Source organism: Polyergus mexicanus, unplaced genomic scaffold, assembly GCF_030449975.1.
Source record: "Polyergus mexicanus isolate NDT 795.1 unplaced genomic scaffold, iyPolMexi1.0 SCAF_13, whole genome shotgun sequence".
Classification (NCBI taxonomy): domain Eukaryota; kingdom Metazoa; phylum Arthropoda; class Insecta; order Hymenoptera; family Formicidae; genus Polyergus; species Polyergus mexicanus.
In genome coordinates this window covers 7,932,260-7,947,231 of record NW_027223333.1, presented here as the reverse complement: position 1 = coordinate 7,947,231, position 14,972 = coordinate 7,932,260, and the positions used below count along the sequence as shown (strand labels likewise).

Sequence of the window (14,972 nt, the reverse complement as noted above, 5' to 3'; positions counted from 1 at the left end):
TAGGTATAATTTATGGAATATCTTTCAACTCGTATATATATATGCGAATGTGTGTGTTATCTATATATTTGCATTTGGTCAGCACAACGCTACCACAAGTAGTACAGTCCGTTACAATGATTGGCTTGTTAACTAATTGCTATTGCAACTAACGGAGAAATGCTCGATCGTTAATTACTCTCGCATGACAAATCCGATTATAGACCGTACTTTAGTTTAGGCGATTCCGATGTTAGATACGTATCGCGTTATATTTCAGTATCGTCAGCTTCCAGAAACTTATTTGCGTAATTGGAGACACGTTTTAAACTTGTATGAATAAACAAAAGAAAAATCCGAGATAATTTAATTATCTTCTTTTCTCTTCTATACATAATATATAAAGCATAAAATGTGAAAATTCTCAATAAACATTAAAGCAATTAACTTTTTCTACATTCTTTTATATAGATTTTCCAATAAAAAGTCAACTCAGGTATCGGAAATCGCGCATAATATTTCAACGAACAATAGCGCTATATTGCAATGACGTATAATAATATATTTTGATTCAAAATTCCTCAAGAAAATTTTAGATAGACATAAGAGAGAATACTACTTATCTCTCTCCAGACTCACGGAAATATTCCCGCAGTGGATTTCGCCTCACAAGAGTCAGACGTCCTCTCGGTTTAACACACGCTCAGTTATCCAGAGTTCCTCGCTCCAATGCATTCGTATGCAATTTCGTCTCGCGTGGAAGATACCTTTCACTTGTTTCCCATTATATGCAACTGTTTCAACGTGTAATAAGAAAGGATAGCAGGAAAGGGGCGAGATGTCTTATTTATAGCAAGAGACGTAACCTCTTGCCCCTTCAACTGCTTGCTATGCATAGTACGAAAATATTTCAGAATTTAATTAAAATAATTTAACAAATAGATATAATTGATATTATATAAATACGTGTGATATAGATTATTAGAATGTTTTTACCGAAACAAGTAAATAGAATGATATTCAAATTAACGAAAGGGGCGGAATCCGTTGAATCGAATTAAAAAATTTGTAAAATAATCCTAATTGCGTCGAAAAAGTATATAGATTATAACTTTAATTTTTTTTTCTCGCGTATGCAGATATCTATACGAGAAAAATTTGTATAATATCTATTTCTATAGTTTCAATCTCTCCCCCTCCGTTGAATGAAACGCTAACTCTCCATATTTTTCTGTGAAATTCATAATGTATGTTTTTTGCCGCATATTAATCGAGCTAAAAATGCTGGATGCGCAAGCTCGAAGAGAAATAACGTGCAATTTTCTATCTATCGAACATGAAATAATTAAGTGCGTTTTTTTTATTCTCAAGGTGCGATGATAATAACTAGCGTCAGGTACGATGTGCAAGCGGTGCCGAAGTCACCGTTCGAGGTCCGGATGATCCTCACCATCCGGAATCTGCAGAAACAAGACGTGGGAACGTACCGGTGCGCGGCCAAAAATTCCCTCGGCGAGGTCGAGAGCAGTATTCGATTATACGGTGAGTACACAGCGCATTTTCGACCGTTATCAAACGAAGTTTCCCGGGGAGCCCATAAAGAATACCTAATTCGATTACTCAACGGAACGCAGTCAAAACGGGGAGAATTGCGTTATCCGCGCTGCAGCATTTCGTTTCAGTGCACGTGTACATTTGCGGATAATCCTACTTCTTTTCCTATTTCGTTTTTTCTCTTCCTTCTTTTTGTTCCTTTAGATGGTCGTAATGCTAAGGATTAAGATTCGTACCGTGAAATAAAACCTGCAAATAGATCCATAGATAATTGCACGAGAGAGGTCGAGGGTGAGAGATTTGCCTTGTAAACTGTGAATGAATTATTGTACTTATATAAGTAGCCCGCCGGGATTAATCGCACGAATCAAATTTACAAATTGTACAATAAATAAACAAGATTTTCATCAAATTTTAAATTCTTACTAATGATAAAATCGCAAAGTAAGATCTTGCGAAAGTAAAACCTAATATTCTATTATATATTTTTCAAATTTAATTCCCTAAATTTTTCCACTTTCGATGTTCAAAGGAACTTTGACCGATTATGGACGGATTTTAGTCTTGTCAAGAAAGAGCACGACGCTAGAACTTTCCAGAAATACGCTTTCGAATTGCATTACATACCATGCAAAACATTCCGCACGTCTCTGCGTAGCTGCGAACGAAACAATCTTAAATGCGTCCGGGTAACAAGGCTCTTGAGTATTCGCAGCGAACGAATTATGGCGCGGAAACGGCTTTTTGCCGTGCGTTGCAGCTCGGTTACACCGAGTATCTCGCAAGGGGCGAGGCGAAAGGTGGGTGAAACTTGCTTTCGCGCACGACCTGTTATTCCTACATTAATGCGGCGGGTCGCGAGGTTAACGAGTCCTCTGTACCAACAACTCGACGTGAAAATTGTTGCTCGGGTTTCAGTCGTCGAGCGGAGAGTAAACGCGCTCGCGCTCCCGTGACTGATTGCGTGAGATGATAGGAATAAGAGAAGGTTTCCTTCTTCTCCTTCTCCTCTTACGGCAAACACGCCACGCATTTACAAGCATTGTCACTTTACGGACGGAAACCCCTCCCGCGAGGATCTATCCCTACGTCAGATACCTTTCGGTCAATCCTCATCTTTCCACGCGCGCGCGCGCGCGCGATGTCGAATTTCTCGGCTAGCAGCTCTCCGGGGGCTGTGTGAGAGACGAAAGGGCGAAAAGATAAGATTGGCGAATGCAGTACACCCTTCACGTTTGTAAATCGTCGCGTGTTATCGATCCATCGATTTCGAGGGCGAGGTCTTCATCCGGCGCAGTGGACGTAAAGACGACATATTTGCATACATGAATTTAAAAGTGATGATACAGGAAATAGCGTTATATGTATTCCTATGTTAACAGAATTTTCGTTTAATATCTGTGAAAAGTTTTAATTTATTAAAAATATTTAAAAAAATACGATCGATATTTACCGTAGAATATTTTTTCTTAAACTTCAATAGAAATTTTAGGAAACATGCCGTATATACGAGTGTACACGCACGTGTCCACTTTCGTTCGATATTAAATTCTTTCCATGAGAACGACACGCGTGCCGTTCTTATCTTCAAGCGCTACGCGGATTTGAGCTTCTTTCCTTTATTCAAGAGACTCTCGAGAAAGTTTGTAACGTAAGTGTCAGAATTCTCAGATAAGCGCCGATAAATTCGCGATCCTGTTACTTTTTGGAACAGTACAATGAGAAAAGCCGTTTAATTCGCTCTAGTCGAAGCGATGCCGGAATATCATTATAAACATACGTATGTACGTTGATTATAAATGATAGATACATGTCGATTGTTATAATAATGGTTTCTATATAAAAAAATCTACATAATCATAATGAAGGAGATGAATTTTTTTTTTCTAATCACATATATGTTCTGCATCTTAAGGATCGCGTTTTATTTCGCTGTTTCAGAAATCTCTGGACCGACGAGGACACAGACGGCGTGGCCAACGTTCTACGATGAGGAGGACGAAATAGTATACGGGTCGGCGGAGATGGACAGAACGGAGAACAGGCCATTGGCGGTGGACAACACGGTCCACGGCCACGTGGGCTATCCGTCACTCGCCACTCCAGCCTCGACGATCCGCGTCGGCAAAAAACGGCCCGCGATTAACGCCAAATCGGGCGCTGATTCTCATCGACGACGGCTGTCCATCACCGATGTCCTGTCATCGCTGTTATCGTTGACGATCGTTTGTCGCAGATGGTGGTGGTGGTGGTGGTGGTGATGGTGATGATGAGAAACGGGAAAGGGTCGGGAAAAGTTAAAGGACCGGGTCGAGGCATACGCCGTTGGTGCTCACGTTCGCACGTCGGTTTCGTCGTGGCGCGATTTCAGCGACAAACGTAATCCACTTTCGAAGAAGTTGAGCGATCAACGCTGGATGTCCATGAGTCCGAAGTTGTTTCTATTGCGGGACGTTGCAGCGAGTTTAGCGAGAAAGAAAAATATGTTCGCAACGCGCTTTATCATTGGCTGAGCGATCGGATTTTCAAGAGAGATTCCATGCTATTTTCAAAGCAAACTGCGTTGATCCTATCTAATCAGTGAGATAAAGTCGCGCGAAGTGAATCATACGTTACGTTGTAAATTTCATGCCCGGTATCCGGCTTCGCGTGAAACGAAAGCTTTAATCTTCATTGGCTATTCAGCTGCTTGCTCGGCTCTACGCAGCAAAAACAACTTCGAATGGGGTTAAATCGCCGCTGCTACTGCCGACGACGTATCGTCTTCCCTGAGTGGCTTATTCGTAATTCATAGACTTAATCAATGGATCGGAAGCTCGCGAAAGGGATAAACCACGTGGGTCAGAAGATAGGGATTTACATCGCGGGACTTATGTATCTTGATCGTTGTACTTGGTGATGGGATCGAAGAATCGATCGGTGAGTGCTAAATTAATTAATTTCAAGGGTCAAAAATTCGGTATAATAAGGTCACTTCTATTTTCGATATTATTATTATAATTATCGAAACAACATCTTAGATTATTTTTATTCTTATGCAATGTTAAGCAATATAATTTTATCTTATCATATATACAATCTCTCGTTTTATTTAATCACATCGAGATAGTTTGAGAAAATAAAAAATAATTAAATTAATAATTAGCGTTACTGTGTCGGATTATATTATAAGTTTTACGTAAAATTGATTTCTCTATCTTTGTTACATAGAAAAAAGTATGGATTATTGAAACGAATCGCGAATGATCGGTTAAGATATTCACTTTGCGAATACAGACGAGATAAGTGCGCGATGGCGATCATAATATTACAATAAAAAAGACGATGGACACAAGAGATGGGGGGGGGGGGGGGGCAGGGGAACGACAAAGCAGTGATAGAGGCCAAAAAGATAGATAGACGAAGAGAACGATAATGACATATATTTATTTCAAAGTGAAAATAATATCGACGCGAATCAAAGATGCGTAATTCCTCAGCTTCGTTGCAATAAGCTGCGTGATATGTGTATAGTATATGTACGTGTATATCATATATATATATATATATACGGACACGCTCGCATGTGTATATGTGTGCATACTTGACACGTCAGGGTAACTAACACGTTCGTGCCATCTTACTTCTCCTCTCCCTCCTCCCCCCTCTCCACCCCACCCCTCTCACCTCTATTACTCCGCTGCGTTTTTCAATCGCGTGCGAGCGACACGATATAGCGTTTCTTAAATAGTCCTTACGATCGCGCTAATATAATAGAAAACTTATCGCGATATAAACGAGTATCGAAAGCTTCAAACCCGGGTTTTGACCCGGAAATAGCAAGACGCCCATATGTCACGTCCAATCATAACGGATGCTCTCGATCTCAGATCGTGCGGTCATCGGTATATCTGTCTTCTTTCGCAAAGATTCTTTTCTCTCTCTTTCTCTCTCCTTAACATTACTGCTCGTTCGAATGAGATTTTACGGCGCTCTGATTACAACAGAGCTTTCGACAGTAAAACTCTCCAATCAACATGTAATCAAGTATGACTTTTGAGAAATGTTTATTTCAAGAGAGCCCTGCTTAACTGAATGTGATTCTCGATATCAAAACGTTACGATAGCAACGGAATGAAGACTTTTCAATAACTGTTCAATCGAGAGTTTTGCTTTCGAGATCGCGGGCTTTCGATGTTAGAACTTTCATTCGGTCAAAATAAATTTCAAGAGGTATTTATACTTGAGAACTTTAACAGCAACGCACTGTCGATTATAAGGATTTAATCTAAACTTAAAAGAGACGTTACATAAGACTCTCGTATTTGCAAATTCTGTATATTCTAAAATCGTGAAATAAAAAAAAAAAAAAAAAAAAATAAAAATCTTAAAAGTATAAGTATTGTATATATTTAAGAAAGGAAAAAAATCGGCGATTTTGACAGTAACGCAGTTTTAAAAGAATTCTTTTTCTTATGTAAATAAAATAAAGCTAGAAAAACATAGTTCTCATTTTCTTCTGATGATTGGCTGGTTTAATGACGAGACAATAAACTTGATATTTCTTGTGTTCAAACTAACATACATATATTACATTTAAGATAATGAAACTTTTATAATTGCATACTATTCGTGAGCTTATAGCTTTTAAATAATAAATTATATAGCTTTTAAATAAAGATATTGAATCCATTTTATTTATAAATTATAAACAATATAATGTTAAAATAAAATTCTAGATAAAAAATTCATAACAGTCGATAAGTAAAAAGTAGCAACGACAAACTTATCTAAAAATTTATGTCGTGTATAAATTTTATAAACTGCATTAACCTGGGAGCAATTCAATCAAAAAATGATAAGTAAAATAATCAATAAAAAATTTCATCGATCGCAAGTACCACAATCAGACATTGATATCTAACGATTCGTTTCCCATGTGAGCGAAATAATCAATATAAATATTTGATTGATCAGTGAAAATCCCCGTCTAACGCGAGTTTCTTCGAACTGATGCGAGAGAAAGAACGTAAGAGGGAAATAAAGAGTATAAAAGAGACAGAGAGAGAGAGAGATACTAATTATATTTTTATATTTTTATCATAGCGCTTATGTTTCGTAGCGACAGATTTTTTCAATTATTGTGAAAGCTTTACTTACTCGTCGCATTTGCTTTCGCAGTAATTTCTCTAATTATATTTAATGTTGCAACGATGATACGTCGTAATGGTAAATGGTACAAATTAGCCATTCTAATGATATCTTTTTTCTAATCTTTATTCTGTTTTCGAACGAAATTTCGCAAAGTGAAGTCCAAAACGGGAAAAAATGATAAAATCGATCGCATCGATCGCCACGCACCGCTCGCGTTACGTCAGTGTTGTATATATATTCACTTCCTAAATAAATCGAGCATTCCCGTAGGCACACGGTTTTGGAGTTTTATGGCAATCGAAATTGCGTTACGCGTCGCGATTCTCTCGTTTTCGGCGACAGCTCTCTCGCAGGGACACCGTATGCGTCTAAAACCCCTTTAAAATCCATTTTCGTTCCCGAGTTTTTCAATCGATTTGTCCTCCCTGATCGCTCCGATTACAATTAATTACTCTCAAACATGCCGAGCAAACTTTTTTCACACGAAGAAAAGACGAGGAGAAAGTTAATCCTTTCACTATCCTACCGAGTTTCAAAATACAAACCGTAACAAAGTTTCTGTATTGCAGATCGTTCATAGAAAGTTTCAAACTAATGATGATGTTAAAAATATGTTTGGCTGAAACGATTTTAAAGTATCCGCTCTCATTAGCGTTACTTCGAAATATAAAGCACAATGGACTGGATATGACAAATGCTATTTTAGAAAAACTATTATATACTCTTTTATTCATCATTGAATATTTACGTTGCTTCACTAAAATATCGCGTCTGAATTTGTCACCTGCAAACATTTCTCTCTCTCTCTCTCTCTTTTTTTTTTTTTTTTTTTTTTTTTAAAGCCCTTCAATTAACCAATGGCCCATTGCGCGCGTTCAATATAATACGCGACGTGCCATACATTCGTCACTGCAACCTACGTCGAAATGGGCAAAAAAATCCAGTTCGCGAAGCGTCCTCAAGCGATCTCACGAGAGTCAATGAATAGTGGTGGCTCTCCCAGTATGACCGGAAAAAAAACCCGAGGGAAAAAAAAAAATTGCGACGCTTTTTCCCCCGCCGGGTTAAATCGCGCTCGTTTGCGACACGCTGCCGTGGCATATCAGACTGTGGACGAGAGCGTGTCCCCTCTTATTTCGTCGGAAGGAATACTCGTTCTAGAACGATTATCGTCTCTCTTACCCTCTCTTTTTTTCTCGTCGGCGACGCGAGGCAGGCGGGCCCGCCTTTCTCTCTCTCTCTCTCTCTCTTTCTCTTTCGGTCACCGTGAGAAATTATAAGGGTGAATCCGCCTTTAAGGACTAGGAGAGAAGAAGATCTTAGTTTCTCCATAAATAAACACAACTGCCCGCGCAGCTGGCGCGGACGTAATTCATCGTGAATTAATTTAAGGGCCACCGTCGTCTCTCCCCCTGCCCCCGTCAACGCTTTCATTAGAAGGCCCCGCTGTGCCGAGACCGCGCCATTTGGCGGTTCTCGTTTTATGCTGATTTTATTTCCCTTCTTTCGCGAACTCGGGCATCCGCGGAGTAATTGCGCGGTATTATTATCCGCCGCGAGTCGGCCGCGCGAGGATGCGGCCCATCGAAAACTGACGGCGAGAGCCGAAGTGAAGAGGATTTTACGGTTCGCCGGTTAGATGCCTTCTGGCCCTCTACTATCGTCCTCATTCTTATCTCCTCCGCTTACATTCTCGTCGATGTCGTTGTCGCGATGCCCGGCGTCGTCGACGACTCCTTCGTATGACTTCCAAACGGGCTTACCGTTCCGTTTGAGCTACGGCGCAAAGTCGTTTCTGTAAAGTTACCGTTGCAGCTGCAGCACCGGCTCTCCTCGCGCCAGCTCTCAAGCCGTCTCTCCGTATGACCTCTCGTAGATTTTACCTCCCCTTCCTCCCCCACAATCCTCCCTGCCTCGGCCGTTTGCTTAATCCCCACCGGTTACGCTTATTAAAGTCCTGAGAGGTACGACGTGTTAGCCCGTCGAGACGATATATACAAGGGAGGCGGATAGTTAGGTACGCGAGCTGGTTGCACGGCGGTCAATTTATCGCATGCTCGCAGTCGGTTCGTTTCGAACCATGCCAGCCGAAGGGTGGAGTTTCAAAAGTTCACGCTTCGACACATCGCGACAACAAACTACCAATGTCATTCTACGATTCTACGCCGCGAATAAATCCTATACATGTGGCTTTTCCCTCCGTTTTGTTTTTGATTGACGAAATAATATAAAATTGCAACGATCGTTTTATTAATAAATAAAGTAAAAATGAGTACCCTGTAAATTATTAAATTTATATAAAATTTATTATTTTTGTATGCAAAATTAATTTAACGATTTACGTGAATCGATTTTTTTATCTTTTATTAATTTCTTGTAATGAGAATGTTTTTTTAATAGTTTTCCAATTTGATACTTTAACGTTGATATATCTTGATGCTTTAAACTGCCAGACAATTTTACGATTTTTTTACGACACGATCAAACAGCTTCGAAAAGTTTGTTTTATGAGACTTAAGTGGATCGATTGAACCTGGTGTAAAGTTTTAAGTCTCAGAAAGAAGGAGAATTAGCCAACTTCCTTTTATCTGCGTGAATTATCACTTCTTTGGATCATCGGTTAGCGTTTACATTGGCATTGCGTAAGGCCTCGTTTTAAGCTTCTAATATTTTTACGATCTTCGATATATACTTCGCGCGATACAAATTTTATTTACTTTTCTTTCTTTCATATACGCGGTGTAATCTTGTCTCCATTAATATTTTTTCACGTATAATCGATTTACTATACAATTTCCGAATTATCTTTATTTTATTCGTTTTATTATATTCTTACTTATCTTTTCCATTGCTCTTCTTTTATTAACTTTAGTTTCGCAATGTGGCTTGTTACAATCGTTAGTTTCTTTTCGCTTATTGTGTCGTAAATAACATGATATCTTCGTTCGTAAATAACATGATATCGAACGCGGAAACACCATTACAAAAACAAAATCTAAAAATCGAAATAACCATTTCAAAATTTTTCGTTCTTCTTACGGTGAATTTTCACAATTTATGAACTCTGAAAATATGTTGTATTGATCGTACTAATAATATTTCAAAAAGAAAAAAGAAACGTCAAAAATCATTCATACATATCATGTATCTATTTGTAATTTTATTCTTAGGAGAAAGTGAAATTTCATTAATTCCTACGAAACGGGAGAAATAAAAACAATCGTACTTGAAAAATCGCGACAAATCTTTTTGTAGTTGACCATATTGCTCATTGTCAGAGAATGTTAGGATACGAATATATATCCGCTGTTTCAATCCTCGGTCATGCGGATTCCTCGCGCTTATTCCCCGACTTTTATCTTTAAGTTCGGTGACGGGCAGAGGTATCGGAGGTTCTCGGAAAGTGAAATGTATTATGGATGTATAACTCGGGAAAAATATCCCTGCGCGAGAGCTGTATGCCGATGAATTTTGTACACGTAACGGGATATGGCCGCGCGAGCGCCGTCCCCTCGAAATCCCTAACAATAAGTCGCGCCCGCCGTGGAAGTTATCACTGACGATTATCTTGTACATCACTGCCATTCGGCGAGTCCTACGGCGGCTCGTTCCTCCTTTCGCGCTTCCAAATATTCCTCTAGACTGCAATATCAGACAATACAAGAAAACGGAACTTTTAATAAAACTGTTAGCGGTGTGCATGACGCGAAGGATGACTTCTCAGTCCTTTAAGGAATATCTAACCCACGTTCTCCTTTTTTCCAGGCACCGTTAAGCTGTAGGATTAGTATCGTAAATTCGCGCTTTATTAACATCAGAAGAGCCTTGATAAAATTCGTTTCTCTCGTTAGCCGACAAATCAAATTTTTTTCAAAAAGTAGAATATGGGTATTTTAAAAATGGTTGTACCAAAAAGATTTGCATCTTAAGCTAAGTATTTAATTTAAATGAAAATGGAAAACAATCTTTTATTCAGCAATCATACATATATATTGTAAAAATTATTAATGTTTTATTTACCTGTAAATTCTCGAATTTTTCAACTTATAGAGTATTTACATTACGTCTTTTTGTTTTCGTAACTGAAAAAATTAAAAAAAAAAAAATTATATTTAATTTTATTTAAAAGAGGTATTTTTATAAATATTTTTAAAAAATAGTCATATATATGTATAGTTGTAGGTTCTTTTGATGTTAAGACACAAAGTAAATTTTCTATTACGTTTTGATCAAAATTATATATTGTATATTTTTTGTACGATAATATAAAAGTTAAACAGGCAGAAGATGAAAGGCGTTCTTTGATTTGATTTATGTAAATCCGAGGTGTCTCCAGGAGCACGTCGATCCTGGCGAAACGGAAATGTGCTTTAACAAAAAATATGCTTCATCGCGCTCCTCGATGAATGTTCAAGAAATTAGCTAAACAAACTGCATTGTTTTTATTCATTAGCAAAATCGATATGACTTGTATATTAAAAAAGAAAGTTGCATCCTTGCGTTGTTAAATGGGACAATTGTTTCGCATCCGGACGAGATCATGCGAGTACCATCTCGAGTATGGAGATATTTGCTCGTATGAGCGAACGTTCGATCGTTGATACAATGTGTATATCTATCTACGTACATATCTATCAAACGTAAAAGATATCTTTCTCTGTATAAATGGTAATTGCGAAATTGTAGTGGCGTTCGATATGATTTTTCAACGGCATCTTCCTTTCTCCGAAAATGCGTGATGTATAGTGCTCGCTAGTAATTTTGTATAAACTATACGTACGCGCAATCGAATACTTCAACGAACGAAGGTTAATTAAAGACAAGAGTGACCCGGATTGTATAAATATAGTCGTGTAAGAAGTTAGCGAAAAGTAAAATTCTGTAAATAATTGTGAACATGCTGTAACCAAGTGTCAGGAGGGAATAAAGAAGAAGCTTCGCATATGAAGCTGCAAATAAAATCTTGCGTATATATATTATTGCGTAGAAACCTATGTATGTTTTTGATATATTATTATGTTTTCTGGAAATTAATCTCTTATGTTATGAAATTAATTGTGTTTTCTCACGTAACATCGCGAAAAAATAATCTTACATATTATTTTATCATTCTCACATTAAACATTAATAGCTTTTTTATATATGTACATTTCTATTTTAGTTATCTGCAAACTTTAATTCTTTCGTGCAGTTTCGCATATCGGAGAAAATTCCAGTATGGAGATGGGTAAGTTTTGCATAAAATGTTTAATATTAGTAGGCATGCCGGAATTTTGATATCCTTCTGTCAAAATTCTGTTAATACTTTAAATCGTTTTGAAAATGTCATCCGAGAAAAACCAACATATGAAACATTCTTAGCCATGATAGTAAATAATTAAATTTGATCGTTTTTGCCATTGTGCGATAAGAATTGTAAATGATTAGCCAAAGCGAGAGAGAAGAGATCATTTCTCAAATATTTAGATGCTACATTATACTCCGCCTCGAACTCACGTGTATTAATAATTAATAATGCAATATTCTGGAATTTAATATTGGATAAACGTACTCGTAAATTCAAGCGGAAAAGGGGCTCCAAAATCTTCGCAAATCGACAAAGCGCACTACTAGATACAAACTTTTAAATCGCAAAAGCCGAGGAAAACTTGAATCCTTCTTTGTTAATCCCGGAGAACTTTCTTTCTTATTAAAATAAACGATATGTTTTATGATATTTTTTTCAAGATAAAATAAAAGTCTCATATCGAAATCAGCAAATAATTAATTTGTATATCAATGATTTTAAAAGTTTCGATAAAAATTATTAAATTAGATCGTCTTTGAGTAAAAATAATAGATAAAGTTATTTTTACAAAATATGTTTTTAAATATGATATGAAAAGAAAAATGGAGAAATATCAAATATTATAATTAAAAATATATTTTGCCATAAGTATTAGTGTATCGTATAATTATTTTTGTATTGTGTGTGATTCAAATTAATTATAGATTTTTAAATGTGCGAAATATGATAAATATATCAGCAAAAATATTTTTTTTTTTTTTTTTCGAGTAAATTGTTTTCATGTCTATTTACATATAATTTATCGTTTGTTAATATATTGGAGTTTGTATTTTAATAGATTGCATATATCATCTCACATAATAGAAATATTCCTCTTCTCATGATATACGAGAATAATGCTCGTTATATTGATTATGCTTTGATGCCAATTACGACTTATTATATGACTTTTATCACTATGGAAATAATGTAATTGTTCAAGCGAAACGGTAACAATATTTCCGATATAAACATATTTTGATATAAATATTTCAGTACATCAAAATATCAGGAATTCTGCGGAAAATTGGCATACTTTAAACGATATTTTGTAATTTGCGCGATATACTATGCATTTACTCGCATTCTGTGTATTGTATCTTTTTGTAAAATATTTATTGTACAGCATAGCCTAAAATTATTAGATATCTTTTTAATCAATCTTTCGAGAAAAGTCTCGATACTTTTGACACAAAAAAAAACAGATTTTCAAAATTTATAATAAAAAACAAACATTTAGCTAATGATTTCCGAACATCGCGCGATATAGAGCAATGTAAAGCAAAAATCTATTATAAATTCGAAAAAATAGAACATTATTTCAAATTATAAAAAATATTATTAGCAACCATATTGCGACGCAATCGCGAGATTATGATCGCCAATAATAACATGTCAAACGCGCGTCAGGAAGCGTTTTACATTTCGGCTTTAAAAAGGGAAAACTTTAAAAAGGAAAAGATATTACTTTGGAATATTCGCATATCAAATATACGAGTCTTTCCTCAAATATACTTCAAAAATATATCCAGAGAGTGGACGAAGCCCAGGTATACATATTCGCTGCGGTTAGTTATATGGATTTCCACAGAGGATTACAGACGGACGCCAAGAGGTTACGGGGCGTCCCCGTAATATGGAAAAATTCGTTCGATATTATTTCAAACTTCTTTGAAACACGGGGTAGATATGCCACACTCGCCCGGTCTCACGCACGTGCGGCGTAGGGTAACAGTCAAACACTTGGCACCAGCCGGCGCCGGGTATGTGACATGAATATTTGTTTCTAATAAGATATGCCGCTTCGCTAGCGCCATTTGACGCACCTCTCGCTGTGCTTACGTTACAACCAACTATCGTTCCCGCGAAACGGTATCGATCAATTCCTTAATAGAGGTAAAATGAACATAATTGGATATTGAAGGTATATTTGGACGATTTGTTACTCAACTAATTATTTAAATTTATACTACAAGGTATCTTCATATATAAAGCTTTAAATGCTCTCGAAATATGCAAAATATAAAGTAATTTCAAAAAATTAAAAGTGGAATTGTAGAAAATGTCCAAGTTAAAAAATAATTGCAAAGAAAATTGCACAAAAACATATAAGAAAATAACGATCAAACTTATTTGTTAATTAAAGATTTTTACTTAAACATACGTATGAGAGACTTTTCAAAATGTTGAAGAATACTGTAAAAAAACAAGTTCAATATTGCTTCGATGCAACTTTTATTTTAATATTGAATTTATATCTTTACTGCAGAGCAATATTCATTAAACCATTTATCGTATCAATCTTCATTAAATAATGTTTAATGCAATGATTTCAATTTTTTACTGCATTCGATAAACATTTGAAACAAGATACGCAATTGTAAGACACAGCTCTAATGCGGTTCTGAGAGCAAATCATGTAAATTTCGTCGCGCTTGCATTACATCAACCATAGGAATGGGATCCAGTTTCCTTACTAGATTCCGATTACGCAACCATTGCAGCACAAGATTCATCTTGCAATACTATATTAATATGGATATTAATTGTTTGTTTTTTCATTAAATTAGCTTGATATATTTTTATGTGTAGCCTTTTTTTTTTCCAAAAACTTTATGTGTATCCAGTTTTAACTTTTAATATAATTTGATATTATATGTGTATATGAAGAGATTAATCTCTCAAAAGATATATTGACTCGCGCGCACGCGACTACGCGAAGAGAAATTTCGAAAATTTGCGTTTAATAAATAATATCCAATTATTGGATACTAATATTGTTTCGCATACATCGATTCTTTAAGGCAACTCATAAGATGATTATCTTGTAGATCTGGAAATACGCGAAATTCTACGCACATAGTTTTCCTTATACCGTACACTTCCCGTGGAATTTCCCTTCAAGGCATCGACCGGAAATGCTAACAATTGGCATGCTAGCAACAACGAGAACTAATAATCTCGAGAGAGTCTTCTAACT

The 14,972-nt window shown here is 36.5% G+C and overlaps 1 protein-coding gene across 1 annotated transcript in view; it reads left to right on the top strand.

Moving 5' to 3' along the window:
- Positions 1-4,848, top strand: part of LOC138938571 (lachesin) — an 86,961-nt gene extending 82,113 nt beyond the window's left edge. Inside the window, exons 9-10 of the mRNA XM_070305641.1 lie at positions 1,351-1,521; positions 3,475-4,848. Of these exons, the coding sequence (XP_070161742.1) occupies positions 1,351-1,521; positions 3,475-3,794 (491 nt within the window). The 3' untranslated portion in view covers positions 3,795-4,848. The remainder of the gene's footprint in view (positions 1-1,350; positions 1,522-3,474) is intronic.
- Positions 4,849-14,972: the final 10,124 nt, after the last annotated feature.